Raw genomic sequence first — 21,541 nt, forward strand, 5'->3', positions numbered from 1 at the left:
TTTACACTTTAGAGACAAAAATGGCAGCCCTTTAGTATGAAAAGAGACACAATCCACTGCAAAGCACTGATGGTTATTGTTTTAATCGAACATTCACATATCTGCAATAGAAATAAGGTTTAGTGAACTAATAACAACAACAGAAGTAAAAATCTGACTTTTTCACACTGTTGTTTTAGGAAATGTAATGTTGTGATCAATGTGAGTAACAGCAAGTAATGAAACTCGGTCAGGCTAGAGCTTTAGACGCTGGAATGTTAAGTGGTTCAGTGACAGATATTTAAACAGTGAGCTGTGCAGCCTCTTTCACTAAGGACTTCAAGGCACCAATGTCCCCCAGCAGTGAAGATATCCCCATGCAGTACCACTGGTCACCACTGCTGGCAGTAGAGGCACTGAAGGACTCCAGCTCCACACCTGCAGCAGCCAAAACCCCTGAGGAAGATAGGAAAGCATTAATAAACTGAAGGTCCCGATGCGATACACTCACGGCTAAGTTCTCTTACGGGTAAAAAGAAGTCATAAATACGTAAGCAGCTATATACTGTTAGTGAACATTCAACACCCACACTGCTGAGAGCGATGGTTAGATGAATATGTAAATTTTCAATAAATGATGAATATGCTTTCCTCTCAGTAAAAAAAAAAAAAAAAAAGTTTTTATTTACTATAAATGTATATACAAATAAACATAATATATATTAATTCCAGGATGTTGTAAGTGGACATAAATTACCCCCCAAAAAACAGGGTTCTCATGCCTTTTGACCAATACATTTTCACGACTTTCAGTCGTTTGTGATTACTTGTAATTTTCTATAAATTACATGCAAAGAGCGATTTCTGGTCAATATTTTAGAGCTAGTTTTTCCATCTCAGTTATTCTTCCCATTAAAAGCTACACTGTACATGTGCAGAACGTGAATCAGCCTTTACCGGTTATGGAGAGCAGGAGCTCAGTGGAGGAGGCGGCCTTGAAGAACAGCAGGTGTCCGCTGAGAGGTACAGGCTGTCGAAACACACTTCCATTCAGCTCCAGCAACACAGGAACCCCAGCCTGCACCGAGCCAACCGCCTTACAGCTACTGCCGTTCACAGAGACCTCCACCACACACGCCTCGCGGTCATTCGAGTCGTTATGATCCGTCTTCATCTGGGGGTTTGTGACACAGGGACAGATTTAACGTAACGTGTGCTTTGACCTAAAATACATGGTTCAAAACCATGGTTTTGTCAAGTTGTCTTACGGTAATCCCCGTCTCTGCAGCAAGAGGCAGTGCATTCACCAAGTTGGGGCCTTTCTGAGGACCTTCAGTGAGCAAACCAACTACAGCTGCGGAGCTCAAAAACCCAGTGGACTTCTTCAAGGACTCCCCTGAACAGCAAATAAACAAACAAATATTTTGTATATTTTTACATTTTATATGTATATACTGTATGTAAAATGGATACAAATGTATGATATTGCCACAAGATGGCATGCTTGCACTGTTGATGATAAAAATGTAATGCCAGTAGATAAAAATGTAAATTGTCATCATTTCATTTGTAAGCAATTTATTTAATTGTAATACAGCAGAAAGGTAATCATTGTAAAATGCAAAAATAATCTGTTTCATCACGACATTGTTATCATGTTACTTTGGGTTTTTTATTTTTAAAGCGAAAGCCAGATTCTTTGCTTATTTTCATGCCGAAAACCATAAATGATTAAAATTTAACCCTGTGATGCATGACTTTTTACATCACAAATGAATACATCTAAAAATTCAAACATTGATATTTTAGTATTATTTATATACTTTTATAGTTTTATTATTATTATTATTATTATTATGAATTAGCTTGTTATATTTTCGTTTAAAGGAACACTCCACCGTTTTTTGAAATAGGGCTTATTCACCTTCTTTCCTACATTTAGATAGGTGGGCAAATGCATTTTTGTATCAGTGCATGCATTGTTTTAGTTTGACAGGGTCGGCGCTAGCTTAGCTTAGCATAATGAATGGAATCCTTTGTTGCCAGCTAGCATGTCCTGAGTAAAAGTGATATAAAAAAATTTAAAAACCCACCTAATTACTTCTTGTGGCCTGCGTATTCACAACAAGTACAAATAGCGATGCAGATTAACACTAGACGATTTCCTATGCAGATATTGACTTGGGACTATATTAGGGGGAAGCACAGGTGAAGCACTGCTACTTGGGCGCAGAGATATCATGCCCAAGTAGCAGTGCTTCGCCTGTGCTTCCCCCTAATATAGTCCTTAATATATAAGTCAATATCTGCCTAGGAAATCGTCTAGTGTTAATCTGCATCACTATTTGTACTTGTTGTGAATACGCAGGCCACAAGAAGTAATTAGGTGGGTTTTAAAAAAAATTTATATCACTTTTACTCAGGACATGCTAGCTGGCAACAAAGGATTCCATTCATTGTGCTAAGCTAAGCTAGCGCCAACCCTGTCAAACTAAAACAATGCATGCACTGAGACAAAAAATGCATTTGCCCACCTATCTAAATGTAGGAAAGAAAGTGAATAAGCCCTATTTCAAAAAACGGTGGAGTGTTCCTTTAAGTTTTAGTTCTTTTGTTTTGTGTTATTTTCATTAGTTTTTGTTTAAGAAATATTTCTACTTAGATTTCAGATTAAGCTTATTCTATTTCACTTGGTTTATTAGGCAACATTTCTAAATACAATTTTATTGCATCTAATATTTATATTTTATGTAATTTCATCTTTGGTTTGATTAACAACAACTATTTTGAATGGTTTTTATTTTAGTTAATAACAACACTGATCTTCATGGGTTTTCAAAGCAAGAACATGATTTTGTATCTAATAATATGGAATTAATAATTCCAAATTATTAATCCAGAGAGAGAGTTACACATCTGTAGTGGTCACACAGGGTTAAGATATTAAGACCTTATAAACTACTGTAAATGTGGATTAATTTGATAAAAAATAAAATAAAATAAAAATTGAATAAAATATTTTTCTCAGAAGAGTAGAAATATCTACTCTAAAAGTCCATAAAATATATCTGACAGACAGCAAACTCTCACATGTATATATGGGAGGGTTTTCTCCTGACAGTAAATATGTGTGTGTAATTCCAATCCTGCATCATGTGTAAATGAAAAAATGGTTATTAAAAATAATTTAACAGTATGTCTTGCCATTTGTTTAAGAACTCATTCAGTTAGTGAGTGAGTAAATAACAAAAGTTGACAACGTATTTGGCTGGATTATTCCTTAATAATTGACCTACCAAGTGATGTGACATGGACCTGGCTGTAGGGTTTTTTAGAAGTGCTGCAGGCCTTCAACACTCTGCCCATGGACTCTCCCAGCCGAATCCACTGATGAGAGTCAGGAGAGAAACTACTGACCAACACCTGAGCGTTGACCTGAGGAGAATAAAACAAGACATTAAAGTCTAGATGTAACAGACGTAGTGCATATCTGCTATACTCTATGGTGATATACATCCAAGTGAAATAAATTATCGAAACACAAAAGAATGGTTGTTGATTGGATGGAGGCAGATCTGAATGCGAGCTTGCAGGAGACTGCAAGAAAGGGGCGGGGTTTAAGCAGACTAAATGATTGGAGAATTCCGGCACACGTCACCAAAGAGAAATCTACTATTTTTACTGGAAGATTTTGTTATGTCAAGTTATGAAATTGATTAAAAATTACAAGCTTAATAAAAAAATTAATAATACAAAAAGCATATGCATGGATGAATTGTTTACAATAAGATCAATAACATGCACTTACAAAATAACCTATATCAATTTTCATTTCATGCTGGCTTTAAATATCCTAAATAGTTCAGGTTATGTGTGTAATTTCTTATATGTTAAATATACTTTCTCATTTGCCAATTTATGAGTTGTTTATTCATAACATCAATTTCTTAATTGGATAAGGGTTTTTAAAACTCATTCATTAAGAAGAATATGCTAATGAATCTTTCAGTCCATTTTACAAATCGGTTTCATCGGATTCGCTAAAAATAACAATTCACACATAAACTGAACATCACTTTTGTCCTGCAAGTAAGTTTTACAATAAACAAGAGTGTAATCATTTGAAAGTGAGAATTGAATAAATTGAATGTATTTTTCAGAGCTGTTGTGTACCAACTTTTTCCTTTCAATATCTAGCAAGGATTTCATTTTCAAAATTCCTGATATTTCCAGGTTTTCCGTGGTGGAATTTGGAAAATAAATGTCTGTGGTGAACATTACTTGTTTTGTCCTACAAAATAAATTACTTGGTTGCATTATTGACAGCTACTTTTTCCATTCATAATTGTTCAGATTGAACATTTTTATTTTAAAGGTCCCATATGATGACACTTAAACTTATATTTGTGCCGTTTATATGTGTCTATTTAACACTAATTTAATAGTGTTACCAAAAGTTGGGTTGATTTTCCCACACTTTTCTGAGAGCCTTTTTTCTCCCCTCCCACAAATGCTTGGATTCGCTGCTGGGTGGAATGTTCACGTTCATGTTTGAAAGTCACAGAAACCACTTGACCACTGAATGATGTGTTTTCATGTTATTTTCATACTTTCGGTGATGTGTCTGTGTTTATGTTCCGGTGCACGGCACATAGCGTTACCTGACACACACCCACCTACTCTTATCCCCGGCTCTCTGTGCGCCACTGTTGCCTGGAAAAGGCAGCGGTGTCAGCAGCATGAAGGTCCCCTGTGACCACTGGTAGACGATATAGTACGACCTTATTTGTAGTTTTATAAAATTATGTTTTCATTTTTAACGTTTTAAAACTCGTGCCCGGTTTTCAGTGACGACTTAACTCCAGACATGACTCCCACTTCTTCTCGGATTCGAGAAAGGGGGCGGGGCTAGGTCGAGTTTTGGAACACGACACCCATTGGTTACCTGGGTTCTACATAGCAAAATACATCAAATTCTAACTGGCCCATTTAGCTGGGAGGCGGTCTAGTTTTGTGGGGGATGGAGAAATGGCGGCAGTGAGCGATTTCACATTTTCACAGCTTTTAATTTACACCCCTGAGCCTATATGACACACAGAATCCCATAAAAACATATTTTCACCATATGGGACCTTTAACTGAACTATTTGACATAAAAGGACAATTTGCTATGATTTTATATGGTTAGGGAAAAAAAAGGCCTCATAAATATACAAAATGTTCCTGAAAAATCAGGGGTGAAAAGAATCAGTTCCAGAGGGCAAATATTGCCCCATCCATCATAAAGTTCATTTCTGACACTGGTACACCGAGCGTAACTCACAGCTCCCACTAATGCTTTGCCAGTAACCATGTCCACAATCTGCAGGGCGATATCCTTCCCACACCGAGCCTGTGCTTCTTTAGTGCTGGCTCCCAGATGAGGACAGCTGATTACATTGGGGTGGTTCACCAGTGCCCGGTTCTTTGGAGGCTCCTGAACCCCCAAAAATAACAGCAACATTATTAGAAACATTTTAAATATTTTTGAAAGTAATGTTATTTATTTATATTTATACAGCTAAAAGCTAAAACAGTTCTCAGTCGATAGGGTGATAGACAAGCTCTGACCTCCACAAACACATCCAGTCCCGCTCCTCCACACTGCCCCGACTCCACAGCCCGGAGGAGGGCGGCTTCATCGATGATGCCACCACGAGCACAGTTCACCACCTTCACACCCTTCTTACACTTAGCAAATGAGGCGTCATTGAGGAGACCTGTGTAGGACATCAAAGGTTTGATTTTACACTGGGGCAATTCTGGATGTGATCGATTGGTGTGATCGAATGGATGCGACTGATTGGAAGGATGGATGTGATCGATTGGTGTGATCGAATGGATGTGATTGATTGGAAGGATGGATGTGATCGATTGGTGTGATCGAATGGATGTGATTGATTGGAAGGATGGATGTGATCGATTGGTGTGATCGAATGGATGTGATTGATTGGAAGGATGGATGTGATCGATTGGTGTGATCGAATGGATGTGATTGATTGGAAGGATGGATGTGATCAATTGTATGTGATTGATTCGATGGATTAATATGGATGTATCTGATCGATTGGGTGGATGGATGGATGTGATTGATTGGATGGATGAATAGACAGATGTTTTTTATTGAACTTGGGATTTTATCTATACATCTATAGAATATATCATTTCAAATATTCAACAATAAAAATTATATTCGATGCAGGTTTTAGATTATACTATATTAAACGAAGGTATCTCAGGACTTTAGTCTGGGCATCCAAGCAACGGCAATATGAGATGAGATGTATTGAAATATTTCCCAGAATAAATCACAATTAAATTTAACCAAATTGTGCGGCCTGAGCAAACTGGTGAAGACGACACATGTCCTGTTTTGGATGTGTGTACCTGTGGTGGAGGGCATGAGTGGAGTGTGGACAGTGATGTAATCACACTGTGGCCACAGTTGCTCCAGAGACATCTGCTCCACACCCCAGCCCGCAGAAACCTCCGGAGGCGTGATGGGGTCGTACCCAATGGTCTATTAGGGATACAAAAAGTTCAATCTTTGTAAAACAATCAAATTATTTGATAAAAATCACAAAGGGTTTTTTTAGGTCACAAAGATCTTACCTTCATACCAAAGGACTGCATTCTCCCCGCCACCTCTTTGCCGATTCTTCCAAGCCCTACAATTCCAAGGACTTTTCCATACAGCTCTGCACCCATGAACTGCAAAATCATTAGCAAAACTCTCAGCCATTCTCCCAAAACAATGTGAAGCAACACATTCAGTGATCACATTTGATTAGTGATGACTGAGTTGACACAGATAGGAAAGCATGGCTATGGAACGGCATGGCATACTATTTCTGCAGTATGTACTTTGTACACTGATGAGCTAAAACAGTATGACCAGTCACAGGTTAAGCGAATATCGTTGATTATCTCCGAACAAGGACACATAGGGTAGATAGTAAGCAAACAATCAGTTCTCGTAATCAATGTGTTGGAGAAATTGGCAGGAATAAAGATGTAAGAATAAAGGAATAAAAAGTGACTTTGACAAGGGTCAAACTGTTATGGCAAGGCGACTGGGTTGCTCTCGATCAGCAGTGGTGAGAATTAACTAACACTAAATCTGTTTCCATTACAGATTTGAGCAAAACTTTTGTGATATTTTCTAAATGTCGACAAAAAACTATTGCAAAATGACGGCGTTTCCATTAACCGATGTTATGCGACTAAAACGTGATTTTTTCCTCTCGCGATAAGTCCTTCCAAAAATCATGGCGACAGATGTTGGTAGGTTGACGTATATCCCAGCCACCGCAATGGCCATTATTATTAATCGAAGGTGACGTATGTGTGTTATCCAAGCATTAATGTTAGGGAAAGACCCTTATACTTGGAACGGCACATATGAGGTGTTTATGGGTGTTTATGGGTGTTTATCACTCATATCTGCTTCGAGGTCTTGATTGTGGCATTTCTTTGAGGTTATTCCTGTAATTCTGTTGTCTTTTATGAATTTAATAAAGAACTCCATCTCGTATTCTGCCCAAACACACCGCGTCATCTAAGTCAGGTGACTGTAAATGCGCAAAAACTGTTTCCATTGCAGTTTTGCTAAATATTTCTTTTTCGAATTGCCTGAAAAACCACCTCAAGCGAGCGTAAAAACTTTCCATTGGGCGTATTTTCAATTCGCAATTTCAATTTGCGCAATTTGAAGGGTAATGGGAACGCGGCTACTGACATTGAGGAGGGACAATCCAGCGACAGGGTGTTTGGTGCCCAAAGCTTATGAATGCATGAAGGGAATGAAGGCAATCTCGTCTGGTCCGAGCCAACAGAAGGTCTTCTGTGGCACAAGACATACAATTTTAAATGATGTTTATAGGAGGAATGTGTCACAACACACAGGCTAAGTAGCCACAGACCAATCAGAGAGCCTATGATGACCCTTGTCCACTGCCGAAAGCGTGTCAGAACTAGACCTTGGAGCAGTGGAAGAAGGTCGCCTGGTGTGATGGGTCCCCCTTTTTTTTTTACATCACCTGGACGGCCATGTGCATGTGTGCTGTTCACCTGGGGAAGTGATGGTACCAGGATGCACTGTGGGATGAATACAAGCCGCTGGAAGGAGTGTGATGCTCTGGGCAATGTTCTGCTGGAAAACCCTGGGTCCAGCCATTCATTTGGATGCAAATTTGAAACGTGCCACCAACCTAAACACTGTTGCAGACCATGTACACCCTTTCATCACCATGGTGTTCCCTGGTGGACGTGGTCTCTTTCAGCAGGATAATGCATTCTGCCACAATCCACATTTTGTTCACGAATGGTTTGAGGAACATGATGAAGATTTCAAGGTGTTGCCCTGGCCTCCACATTCCCCAGATCTCAAACCAACTGAGCCTGTGTGAGATGTGCTGGAACAACAAAGTTTTATCCACGGCGGCTCCACTTCACAACCTACAGGACTTGAAGGATCTGCTGCTAATGTCTTGGTGCCAGACACCACAGGACACCTTCAGGGGTCTCATAGTGTTTTGGCTCATCAGTGTATACTTTGAACAGTATTTGTAAACTTTCAGTATGCATAGAATACATTGATGATTTGCCAAAAAAATGTGTTGCATGCAATACTCTATCCCATAATGCAATGCCCTGTGCAACAGAAGACAAAAAGTGTGCATACCTTTTTACGATCCCATTTTCCATCCTTCATTGACATGACAGCCTGGGGAATATGTCTAAGAAATGCATAAAATAATAATAAATAAATTATTAGAATTTTTTAATAAGGTATTTAATAGGAACAGAACATAACTTAAATAATGATTGTGAAAGTTCAATTTAACAAACTTAAAGGGATAATATCATGTTTTTAAAAAAAATTCTCTCTGAGGTCCACTTATTCTACAGGCCAAAGCAGCCAAAATTTAGTTTTTTTTTTTATAAATGTATTGTTTGACCATTTTCTTCCCTATTTCAGACCCATCATCAGACATCAGTGACTTCGGAGTTCTGAATGTTACAATAATTTCATAACACAATTAATCTCAAAACATGATATGAACCCTTTAAAAAAAAAAAACATAAGTTATTTATTAAAGAATAATTTTGCAAGTTTACCTTGACAAGCTCATCAAAAGAGCACAGGTGAGCTCAGCAGCACTGATTGTGTTTCCACTCGGAGTGCTAAAAATATACAAATAAAATTTAAAGAAACATCTTTCTGCAATCACCTTCTTCACTAATACAATAAATTAATTAAAAAACATAAAAAATAAAAAATAAACTTTTAGGAAAGGAATTCTTAGCCATTCTTTTTAGCACCTCCTAAGATGCGTGTTTGACAAGAAAAATAATATATTATACAGAGTTAAAATAACACGGGAGTCAATAAATGATGATGATTTTATTTTTAGTGCAAACAATTCCTTTAACAACAGAATAAAGAAAAGTGCGCAACTAGAGCAACCTGCTTTAGCACTGAGAACACAGAGAATAGAGGTCAGAGCAAGACTCAACATGCTTCATTACTTCATGACAATGATTCCTCTCTTGGTCGCTGCATCCACATCCACGTTGTCAACTCCTGTTCCGGCCCGGCCAATGATCTTCAAGTTACTGCCAGCATTGATGACATCAGCAGTAACTTTGGTTGCTGATCGGACAACTAAACCATCATAATTCTTGGGGGAAAAGATTGTAAGACATAATTGGCATGTAAAACAAGGTATTACTAAGTTTATCCCAAACCTTTATAAGAACAACATGCAAGTCGACATGCAATGTATTACTGACAGTAAATAAATGTATATTTATTGTTGTTTATTTATGTTATTTTGTAAAATGTTGTTTATTTATCCTGACAATAAACAACATATACACACATATATATATTTTTTTTTTTTTAAATTATTATAATTATTATAAATATATTTTATTGACATAAATATATTTAATATATTTAAATATATAAATATATTTTATCCTGTCTGCAATGACATTATCATTGGTGATAATGAAAATGATAAACTGCGAATGCTAATACCTCATAAATTAAAACACAACCAATAAAACATATGCAGAGAGCAAAACACACTTGCATTAAGCACACTGCACTGGGGAAGGATCATGATCGATTGTTTGATGTCTAATACAATCATTAGTTGTGAATCTAATGTGTAATGTGTAATGGTGCAGATACAGGCTGCTGTTGCATCAGACTCTTGTAGAGGAGGAGGAGGAGGAGGGGTGACAGTCACACACAAACTTCAGCACATCCAACAGCCACGCATTCGCATGCTTATATTATTTTACATCACAGTTGTACTGTTGCTGCATTGGAAGACGCCATTAGCTTGGCGGTGATTCAAATCAAGCCACTTGGTATTCCGGTGAAGTTGCTGCACAACTTCAGAATCACTTACCTGAATCTCTGCAATCAACTCTTCCTTAGTCATCTGTTGCTTCTCGGTCACTTCGATGCCATTCTCTTGCAGAATAGTTTTGCAGCATGGATCAACACTTTCACTGATTAAAACGCGTTTGACTAATACCGGAGCCATTGCTGTTGATTCACTGACTCGACTCTACTCAAATGACGGATCGCGTGCGAACTGCGAACTGATGTTCTGAATAAAGATCTCCTCCTCATATTAACTCCGCCCTTCACGCGCCTCGCTGGATATGCAACAGAAGCACCACACATTTCGCAAGAGTTTTGTTTATCGACATTTAAAAATCTGTAATGGCAACGCAGGTATTATTGACCCACAAATCTGCAGAAATGAACAATAATAAAAAAATAAATAAAAAAATAAATGACTTGATAAAACAAGTATTGTAGGCCTACTATTTCCTTTTATTTATTATTTCCTGTATTTATTTTTATTTGTTTTTTCAGGTATTTATTTCCTTACTAATTTATACATTAATTTATTTTTCCGACATATATTTATTATATCAATTTATGTATTTATTTATTTATTTATACATTTATTTATTTTCCCACATGTACTTATTAATTTATTTCCACTTTTATGTATTTCATTATGTATTTTCCTATTATTTATTTATTTATTCTCACATACATACATTTATTTATTTGTTTATTCATTTATATATTTATTTTCCCCACATGTATTTATTTCTACTTTTATATATTTCTTTACGTATTTACCTATTATTACATTCATTTATTTATTTATTTTCACATCAATTTATTTATTTGTTTATTCATTTTCCCCACATGCATTTATTTATTTATTTCCACTTTTATATATTTCTTTATGGATTTTCCTATTATTACACTTATTTATTCTCACATACATTTATTTATTTGTTTATCTATTGTTCAAACATGTATTTATTTATATATTTCACATTTTAGAATGTCTTTATGGATTTTCCTATTATTATATTTATTCTCACAAACATTTATTCATTTTCCCCCACATTTATTTATTTATGTCCACTTTTATTTATTTCCTATTATACATTTATTTAAGTTTTTATTCTTAATTTCTGCAGTTTTGGATCTCCATACTTTAATGGGTGTTTCAATAATCAATATGTTTCAATATATCAATGATCTATTCATTTGAGCTTAAAGTGAATATAGGATGAAAAGAAGGCTATTACAGGTCAGTTGGACTAATTCTTCACACAAGCTCAAGCATCTGACTAATTAGGTGACCACATGACAGACATTTATTCTGCTGCCATTTTCTCGTCTTGACTTGTCTGTTAGTAATAATCTAGTTAAGTTAGTAAAATCAGAATAAAGTTTATGCACTTTAAAAAAAAAAAAAATTATTGAGATTTCATAAAAATGTGAAATGTGTTAAAAGGAAAAGTTTTTTTTTTTTTTTTTTTAACACTGGATGACAGTAATGTGTTTCAGAATTGTTTCACTGTAATGGCAAGTTTCAGTTGTGACAACTTACCCCATATAGTGTGAAAACATGGTACATATGTTCAGTAACATTAATCAACACTAATTTGAAAGAAAAAAAGGCAGTTAAAAATAATATAACTATGTTATTTACTGGAATAAAATGTGTGAAAACTAGCCCCTGGTCTACCCTACTTTAGAAGTCAATATCACTGAAGTAAAATCATGTAGGAGAATTTACTTTTTGAATATAGAAGGCTATTTTGCCATTTTGTCTTAACATGTACCAGACCAAGAAGAAAGGCTTTAGAGAGTATCTGTATTATTAAAAGTTATATACTAAGGATTTAAAGCAAATATAATTTCATTTCATTCCATAATGTTAAGAATTTCAAGGCAAATGAACCAAATTGGCTAAATCAGTTTGTTTTGCTGGCTCTTTAAGCATTCGCATGACGTCACCTACTTCACAGGCAGGATTATGGAGTTAATATTGTGCCATAATTAAACAAACAAATCCAGCATTTTGCAAACAATCACGATCTGCTTTGGATAACTCGACTCGCAAACAAACAGAAAGCAATGTCCAAGTACAAATGTCAATTTGAGCAAAAATGCAGTGGAGTAACACATATGCATTGTGTTTTGCAAATAGAAATAAATGAGCCTGGAACATATTTCACAAATAAATAAAAACCATCCTACAAATTGCATGTAACCTTTGAAAAAATACCAAATCTAGTGCATACAAATGCATATCTGTCTGTTATGATTGTGAGACACTTGGCTTTTTATGAGATCTCTCGGCTCGATTTTCTCACAAATGTGTCCAGGCAGATTTTCTCACAAATGCAGTTGAGCAACTTCCTCTTCCAAAACAGTAGATGGCGCTAAGATAATTTAGCGCTAGTCTCCTGGGAGAAGCACTGATTTGATCCCCCCTAAATTAATCCCCTATCTTAGCGCCATCTGTTTTAGAAGAGGAAGTTACTCAACTGCATTTGTGAGAAAATCTGCCCGGACACATTTGTGAGAAAATCGAGCCGAGAGATCTCATAAAAAGCCAAGGTTACATGCAATTTGTAGGATGGGTTGTATTTATTTGTGAAATATTATCTAGGCTTTATTTATATTTTGTAAAACACAATATATGTGTAACTCCACTACCCTGGTAATCCAGAGTTCTTGCGAGAGCACAAGTTGAATTTGCTCAGCGAGTTACTCTGGTGTCGAGTAATGATGCTCATTAAATATGCCCCTCGATCTGAGCTGCACCAATCACATCGGGTTATCTGATATAGGCGGGCCAGAGGCGAGCTAAACAGTTGACGACAGCATCGAAGTCATTAGTAAACATTGCAAGAAGGCTATGAATGAACGAGTTAGATTTGGCTTTTTATCTAAAAGAGAAACAGAAGACGGCGCTCGAATCGTTCCTTTGCTGTTTTGCCGACCGGATACGGTAAGATTCTAATCTACCAGTTAGCTCCGCTGGTTTCTAAGCGTATGTGGTTTATTGTTGTGATTGTCGTAGTGTTATCCAATTGCATGCAGTGAGATTTTCAAATGCATGCTTGGTGCCGGCCCTTGAGCTGGCCGATTTTCATTAGTCGACGCCAGACCATTAATCTTTTAGATTTAGGTCTGGATTTCCAGGCTATAACTCCACTGCATTTTCGCTCAAATTTACCTTTGTACTTGCACATTGCTTTCTGTTTGTTTACGAGTCGAGTTTTCCTTTGCAAAGCAGATCGAGTTTGTGTGCAAAATGCTGGATTTGTTTTTTTAATTATGGCACAATATTAACTCCATACTCTGGGTTGCTGGGTAACGGTGTAACAAAAGTTTAAGTGGTTGCCGAGCACCACAGTGTAGAGTCCGAGCATGTTACCAACGTTTGCCAAGCTCGTCGACGTATGAAGGAATAAAAATATAAAAGCATCTCAATATACATCTAGATCAACGAATGTGAGGAGTTAAAATGTCAACAGCCTTAGTAAGAACAGGTGTCGTCCAGTACGGTCGGAGGAAAGGCTCGAGTAAACAAGGTGAGAATTAAAAATACTGCGCAACAAAATATCTGAAAATAATGTATAATAATTAGAGCTTTTATAATAACTTGGAAATGTGTTGTCGAATGCATACAGTTGTGAGTTCGGAGGTGGAGAAAACCGAAGCAGACCTTCGTCAAGTGGTAGTTTTGTCCAAATCTGAATGGCAGCGCATGCAGGACAGTGTGAACGGTGTGAATCATCACGACAGAAGTGTCATAGCAGCAGCTGAACAGCGGGAGGCGCTGCACATGCGCTCTAAAGAGCTCGTCAAACACTGGTCCAACACCATAGCTGTGAGCAATGAGCATCGCACTGGAATCACTGCAGTTGTAGCTCTCCTATTTACGGAGCCCCGCACATGACATGCAGGGAAAAAAATAGTAGGCTAAATCGAGGGAACGAATTAGTAAATCGTGCACACAATTTTTTTTTCTTGCATCATACTCACTGAGCAATTAATACTTAAAGGTATAGCGGAGGATTTTTTTACTTCCGGGTGGAATGCCTATACTATTGGTCCTCCTAATTGTCAATCATTCTGGTGAATCAATCAAACTTTTCAAAAAGTGGAGAGGGCGGGTCTTATCTAAAATTCGGAAAGATCCTCCGCTATACCTTTAACAAAAGTTAATACCTAAAACTAAATATGCGTAAACATCATGCTTTTTATTGACCTAAACACTTTTAAGGAGGAAAATATGCCTCTACGAATAAAAAGCTATTAAATCGTTATTAGAATCGTTATTAAACTACGAATAAAAAGCTGTTATTTGGTTGGTTTTTTAGCTCGTATGTATAATGTATAATGTTTTGTTAATACTCCAGTTTATTTTGGATGCCGTTTGTGTTTAGAATGTTTTCCACAGGTTACACTTTACAATATTAGTTAATGCATTAAGTAAAACTAATTTGAAATTCATTTGTTACAGTATATCTTAAATCCTTGTTAATATTAATTATTAAAATACAGCTGTTCATGTTAGCTCAGGTCTATTAAATATTAACAGACTGACAACTTTTGATTTAAAAAATGTATTAATAAAATAAACAAACTAAGATCAATAAATGTTTAAGAATTATTTTTCATTGTTAGTTCCTGTTAAGCGTTGTACTTAACTAATGGTGAACTTACTATACAGTGGACACATGAAGTAGCCTACCACACGCACAAGTCAGAGATAATCACCAGAGTACTTTAATCACCAATGGGAACATGCAGGAGAAACAGAATAACCATTACACTTAATACAAACAATACTGGACAGGGAACTAACTCAAACTGAGAGCTTAAATACACAGAGCAAACAAAAGAGCTAAGTAATTGTACAACAGGTGAAAGGAATGATTAATCAAACACACTGGGAAACTAAGTCAAATGACAAGGCACACGGGAACAAAACTAAAACACAAACTAAACCCAAAAAGAACATAAACAATATAAAACAATTTTACTGTTATTTATTCTGTTGAGCATGTGCAGATACTTTTGTTTTTTTATTTTATTTATATAGCCTTATTTATACTTCTCTCTGTCTAATTTTCTTTTTGTGTCTGTGCCCCTATTATAATATTAAGTTTGCTACAATTTGGTATAATGTTAAATTGTAATTTGAATGTCATCTTGATGTGATATTTTAGTTTTTCTTCATTAAAAAAATAAATAAAACAATACCTGGGTCTCTGAGGGTTAATATGAGACTTGATGTATACAGTAACAAATCTGATTTTGTCCTTACAGGGACAACGACAAAAGAAGCTAGAGGCGAAACAAATTCGAGAGGCGATCGAAGAAGAGGAAAAGAAACTACATGACATAGAAGAAGCGAAATACCAGGCCCAGATCCGAAAGGAGGCCATTGAGAAAGCAAAAACCCAGCAGTACTACCAGAACGACCGAGTGAAAAGCTTCCATGTTTGTGTCTTACGCTATTAGATCACAAATCTTTTTCTGTGGTAAAATGTTGGTAGAAACTATATCCTCTTGTTTTTATAGAGCGCTCTGATGCTGGCGGAGGTTCTGAAGGAAAGGGAGGCTCAGATCGAACTAAAGCGCATGAAGCAGAATGCCAGAAAAGATGTTGACAGAGATATCTTGACCAAAATGGCTTGCAGAGAAGACCAGGCTGTCCAGCAGGAGCAGCAGAAAGCACTGCAGAGGAAACAAGACCAACTGGCCATTTCTGAGAGCTTGAAACTACAGTAAGGAGAAAATAAAGTGCATTCATGCTTCAATGCATTTGGCATAAAAACACAGCTAACAAAAAAATGCTCTATAAACTAAAAAATGTACTACTTGTATTAAAATAGCAAACTACTAGTATACTTAAGTTCACTCGTAGTACAGATGCATTACAAATGAGAAACCTAGTTGTGTACTTAAAGTTTACTACTCTTACACTTAAACGTATACTTTTATATACTAAAAGTGGGCCAATTTAGTCCCAAGCAGTATTGAAATAGTACACTTACAAGTTTACTACAAGTACACATTGATATTAAGTAAAGTCAAGTATATTTGTACAGCGCTTTTCACAATACAGATTGTATCAAAGCAGCTTCACAGTATTAAATTAAAATAATACAACAAGGTTTGTTTCTAGTGGAATTTATTGATTGATCAAATTAAATTAAATATCCCCAAAATATCCCCAACTGAGCAAGCCAAAGGCAACAGTGGCAAGGAACCGAAAAACTCCATCAAGTGACCTAATGGTGTCCTAAAACTCCATCAGGTGACCTAATGGAGAAAAAAAAGACCTTGGGAGAACCCAGGCTCAGTCGGGGGCATTTATGAGCTAGAGGCCGGATTGTAGTTTGAAATGTAAGATTAAAAATATTATATGAATGCCTGGCTGAAGAGATGCGACTTTAATCTATTTTTAAACTGGGAGAGCGAGTCTGAGCAACGAACAGTATCAGGAAGACTATTCCAGAGTTTTGGAGCTAAATGTGAAAATGCTCTTCCTCCTTTGGTGGTTCTGGATATCCTAGGTATGACCAAAAGCCTTGAATGTAGTGATCTTAAAGAGCGCGATGGATTATAGGGCGATAGAAGATCCGTTAAATAGACTATATTAGTATACTTACTACATAAAGTATACTTGAACATTACTTAAGTATACTTCATAAAATGAACTTGAAGTATACCTCTTTTTCGTAAGGTTATTTCAGCATTTTTGTTCATCTAAAGTCATTTTTGATTATTCTTAATTGGAACATCAAAGGTCAACAGCAAAGGCATTGCTTAATAAAGTGAGATTAAATGCATAAAGTATTTGTATTATTTGACATATTGCCATATTCTGAGTTTTTACTGTTTTTATTTATTTTGAGGAATGCTGAATATGTTTTTGTGCAAGTGAAATGCAATAACCATCATGTTTACACACAAACGCCTCTGCACTTACTCCTGATTTCTCTCAACATGGGGACAGGAGAGCTGTCAGTCCATAAATGGGAAAACATGTGTTACTTATTTGAAAGAGTAACTCGGATATTTTGTTGTAAATTTAAAAGTAATGTAAATGTAAAGTAACTCGTTACTTGAAATCTTATTAAGTAATCCTATACCCCGAACATTGCTTTTGAATGTTCTCTGAACGTGCTGAAATAATTAGTAACATTCAAAAAAAGTTAGACGATTGTCCAACTAAAACATTTCATAAAAAAATAAAAAAACACTCCACAAATGATGTAGAAATAATGTTTTTGTGTTAATGTTTTGAGAACATGATTAAAGACCAGATAACTTTGAACGAACGTAACTTTGAGAGAACCTTATCTAAAGTTCTGAGAACATTCCCTGTTAGCTGGGAATTATCTGACAAAGTATCTGATGTTTCCTGCTTTATTAGGTTTAAGGATCATGAAATGAAGAAAGAGCAGGAGAGGCAGGAGATCAAAAGGGAGGCTGAAGAAATTGAGCGACTCAGAGATCTTCATCTGTGGGAACAGTCCATGAAAGAGCGCAAGAATCAGGAAGAGAAGAGAAGCACAATGAATGCTTTCCGTGTAAGGCGGTTGTTGGACAGCATTCACACTGTAAAAGCAGATTGAATCAGATTCTGTTTTGAAATCTCTTCTTCTGTCTTCCATCAGGACCAGTTGACCAACAGAGAGCTGATGAAAGCAGCAGCGGCTCGGAGGGAGGAGGAAGAGGAGGAGAAAAGAAAGAAGCTCGCCAGCCATAAAGAAAAAGTGATGAGAATGAGGAAAGAAAAGCAGGAGGAAATATTTAGGTATTGTACATAAGACAATGGAAATGCGTCCTGTGGTGGATATTAATGACAGGATTCTCATTAGTGTCAGAAATTAACTTCTTTATTTTGCTCCCTGCAATTGATTTTCAGGAGCATTTTTTTACATGTATGAGGGCTAACACGTATAAAACACACAGCATGCTGATTATTTATGTTAAACACTTCCAACCCTTACTAAACTTGATATATTAAATGCTAGATAACAGATAAAATAATTTTGGGCGCATTTTAGGCATTTTTGTTTCTTTAGGCAAACTTTGAATCTCTAGAGATCATGGGCTTTCAGAATTATTTTAGTATTATTTATAGTATATAGTATTTAGTAATGTTTTGAATTACCTTTTATTTTTATATTTTAAGTTTTAGGAATTGTGGTATGTGCTTTTGTAATTTTTTTATTCGTTTATTTTTATTTTTTTAATATTTCTTTTGAGCTTTATTTTATATTTCTTTCAGTTTAAGTTTTAGTAATTTTAGTACTTCAACTTACAAATTGAAATGTTATTTCAATTAGTTGCCAAGGCAACATTTCAAAATTTAAGGTTAAGTTTCTCATCTAATGTCTCATCTAATATTAATTATTATAATTTTCTTTAGCTTCTCGGTAAACCCTAACGCTCAAAATAATTAATTGTTTTGAGTTGGACCAACTCAAATTATACAAATTCATCAAATTAACATAAGATACTTCAAATTAAAATGAAAATTAAACATTTAAAACTAAGTATCACAAAACTGACACATTTTAAGTAAGTTGAATTGTTTCATTGTTTTGAGTTCTATGAACTTGTTTCTTTTAATTTAGACAAACTTAAATTTAACTGAAACTGGGCTGGGATTTCAATTTCCCAGCAAGCTTTGCCATGACACTCAAAAGGGAGAGTAAATGCTAAAATGAAGTGTCATATAATGTTATGACGTATAAAGCCAGATTAATGTTAAGTGGGAGATTTAGTAGTGTTTAATGTTTTGTTATGCTAGTTTAGAAGAGTTTCTGTTGTTGGGTTTTTTAGGGGGTTACCATCATGGCTGGTGACGAGTGGAGCATCGAGCATGAGCTTGGTTTGAGAACAGTGTATGTTAAATGTTTCAAGTTACTGTACTCATTCAGCAAGTGCTATGATATGCTAACGCTAACAAAGCATTGTGTCACCAATTAGCAAGGTAGCACTTATTGAATTAGCTGGTTAAAGCTAGCTAAGTTTCCACTACTGAAAAAATGTAAGTTGAGATTACATGATAATTTTAAGTTGTGTATGAATTAGCTTACTCAAATATTTCAAGTTAAGAGCAATTAAAATGTATGATTACAAAACAAAAATCTGCTAGTTTATTAATCTGCTCTTTCTGAGTGTTTGTTTCAAATTCAAACTTGCTTGCAAACCAGATCCAATCTTTAATTTGTCTGTGAAAGGTCTTTTGGGAACATTTATACAAATGTAAATAAATTACATCAAATCAAAAGATTGTTACCTGACATACCATTTGACATCCACATTCTTACAACTTGTTCATTCATGAACCACATCTAACTGGGAAGGTTATTGAAATCATGGACATTCAGTGTGTGGGTGAAGTGTGGGAAGCCTGGAGAGAAAGTATAATTCTTTCCACTGCTTGCTTTGTCTCAGAACTGGGCTTGTATTTGTCTTTCTTTTTGCTTTAGAGAGCTTCAAAGACACAGAGAGACTATTATACAGAAGTTAGCCGTGCAGAAGCAGGAAGAAATCAGCAATGAGGAAGAGATCATCGCAAAAGCGGTCGCTGAACGCGAGGCCAGACAGGCCCGAGTGCAGCGTGAGAAAGAAGAAAAACATGCAGCCGTGTTGAAATCTATCACTGCACACAGAGAATCCATGGTAAATGACCTATTCCTATTTTTTTTTTTTTTTTTTTACATGTATTTATACATGAAAAAAAAAAAAAAAAAAAAAAAAAAAAAGAGATTTAAATTTTATGCTTTGTCTAGTAATGGATGCATGATTATTTACATTTTTTCATAAACTAAAAGCAAGTATAGCCACAAGAGGCCATGTATTACAGTGATATTTTACCACAGTGATGCTGGGTTTATGAGCATCACACTGTTTATTATATATATATATATATATATAATTTGAAATGCATTTATTGAAAAAAACATTTTTCTCAACTCTATATCAGAGGCAAGAGCTGGAACGAAAGGCAGAGGAAGAAAAACAGAAAGCTCTGGAGATGCTGAATGCAAAGAAGGAAGCAGATAAAATCTTCATGGAAAAGCAGGAACTTCAAGCTCGAAAAGCTAAAGAAGAAGGAAAAGCACTCCAAGACATCTACATACAAGAAATGGTGGGTATAGCTCTTAATATGTTTTATTTTATGCATTGAACTCATAATTTCTCTCTAATGCAACATTGGTTTTGTAAAGGCTGAAAAACGTGCAAAGCATCACCGTACGAAAAAAGAACAGAAGGACTTTGTGGCGAAGAACACCGCTCTCATTGTTGAGGAGGAAAACCAGTTCCAGAAATACGCCAAACAAGTCGTCGAAACAGCCGAGAAGGCTGGGAGAAACATCTACCCGCTCCTGAAGGCTGGCAGAGAGGGCATCGGAGGGGGGCTGGGGCCCATGTTCGGTGGAATTAGACCAAGCTATCTAGTCCATGATGAGTCAGGTGTTCAGATGCCCACTTATGTGAACGGCACCACTCAAAACATAAAAGAGCTGAATGAGACCCATGACATTCAGAAGTCCAAGAAAAGACTAGGATTTACCTGGTAATCTAGTTGTTATAATGACTCTGTCTGGCTATTACAACAATAAAGATTTTATGCAAAAGAAATGTTAATTGCTGCAATTTTATTACAACATCAAATTGGATGTTTTATTAGTATGTTTAGAAATATTCTGATGTATGGATTCCTCAAAGAAAAACTGCTTGTTTATGAACAAGCAAGTGGTAATATTATAAATAAGTCCTGAAAGTAGTATTCAGAGAAACTTGAGGAATATTTTAAAACAAACTAAACTGAAAGCAGTCAAATTAAAGTACGACTTTGCCTTGGGATGCGAAAAAATAGAATGTATTGTAATATTTTTATTTTTTTCCTCATTATACAAGACGAACACATGCAATAACTAAGATAGGTGTTATATCTCTATATATAATAAACAAGATAACTATAATGTCAGTCTGCAAAACAAAAACCATGGTTTCTGGATAAAATCCGTTATCACAATGAATTTAAGGGATTTTAAGGAATAAACAAATCCCCTTTTAAATCCGATATGGGATTCAATTTTAGTACGATTTTTCCTTTGTCTGCGTTGCAATGTATCA

General features: G+C 35.9%; 2 protein-coding genes across 2 annotated transcripts; one reads left to right on the forward strand and one right to left on the reverse strand.

Annotated features, from left to right (window-relative positions):
- Positions 1-67: 67 nt before the first annotated feature.
- phgdh (phosphoglycerate dehydrogenase) lies at positions 68-10,637 on the reverse strand. Its single transcript, XM_082174727.1, has 12 exons — positions 10,443-10,637; positions 9,550-9,701; positions 9,139-9,204; positions 8,702-8,756; positions 6,631-6,729; positions 6,406-6,538; positions 5,590-5,738; positions 5,303-5,455; positions 3,276-3,414; positions 1,248-1,375; positions 937-1,153; positions 68-435 (listed from the first exon to the last, which is right to left on the reverse strand). The coding sequence occupies exons 1-12, from the start codon at positions 10,578-10,580 to the stop codon at positions 281-283; spliced, it is 1,584 nt and encodes a 527-aa protein (XP_082030853.1). The 5' UTR covers positions 10,581-10,637; the 3' UTR covers positions 68-280.
- Positions 10,638-13,730: 3,093 nt separating this feature from the next.
- Positions 13,731-21,039, forward strand: cfap210 (cilia and flagella associated protein 210). Its single transcript, XM_082174715.1, has 9 exons — positions 13,731-13,956; positions 14,056-14,255; positions 15,701-15,874; positions 15,956-16,161; positions 17,817-17,973; positions 18,061-18,200; positions 19,888-20,080; positions 20,385-20,549; positions 20,629-21,039. Exons 1-9 carry the CDS (start codon positions 13,890-13,892, stop codon positions 20,980-20,982), a joined length of 1,656 nt encoding a protein of 551 aa, XP_082030841.1. The 5' UTR covers positions 13,731-13,889; the 3' UTR covers positions 20,983-21,039.
- Positions 21,040-21,541: the final 502 nt, after the last annotated feature.

Source organism: Leuciscus leuciscus, assembly GCF_965113295.1.
Source record: "Leuciscus leuciscus genome assembly, chromosome: 7".
NCBI lineage: Eukaryota > Metazoa > Chordata > Actinopteri > Cypriniformes > Leuciscidae > Leuciscus > Leuciscus leuciscus.

Excerpts from the sequence above, each read along its gene's own strand:
- phgdh (XM_082174727.1), bottom strand. The coding sequence starts at position 10,580 with ATGGCTCCGGTATTAGTCAAACGCGTTTTAATCAGTGAAAGTGTTGAT. Across the intron at positions 9,702-10,442 it reads AGTTGATTGCAGAGATTCAG|AATTATGATGGTTTAGTTGT; the intron begins GTAAGTGATTCT and ends TTTTCCCCCAAG. Across the intron at positions 436-936 it reads GCTCCTGCTCTCCATAACCG|GGGTTTTGGCTGCTGCAGGT; the intron begins GTAAAGGCTGAT and ends TATCTTCCTCAG.
- cfap210 (XM_082174715.1), top strand. The coding sequence starts at position 13,890 with ATGTCAACAGCCTTAGTAAGAACAGGTGTCGTCCAGTACGGTCGGAGG. Across the intron at positions 13,957-14,055 it reads GAAAGGCTCGAGTAAACAAG|TTGTGAGTTCGGAGGTGGAG; the intron begins GTGAGAATTAAA and ends GAATGCATACAG. Across the intron at positions 17,974-18,060 it reads GCACAATGAATGCTTTCCGT|GACCAGTTGACCAACAGAGA; the intron begins GTAAGGCGGTTG and ends GTCTTCCATCAG.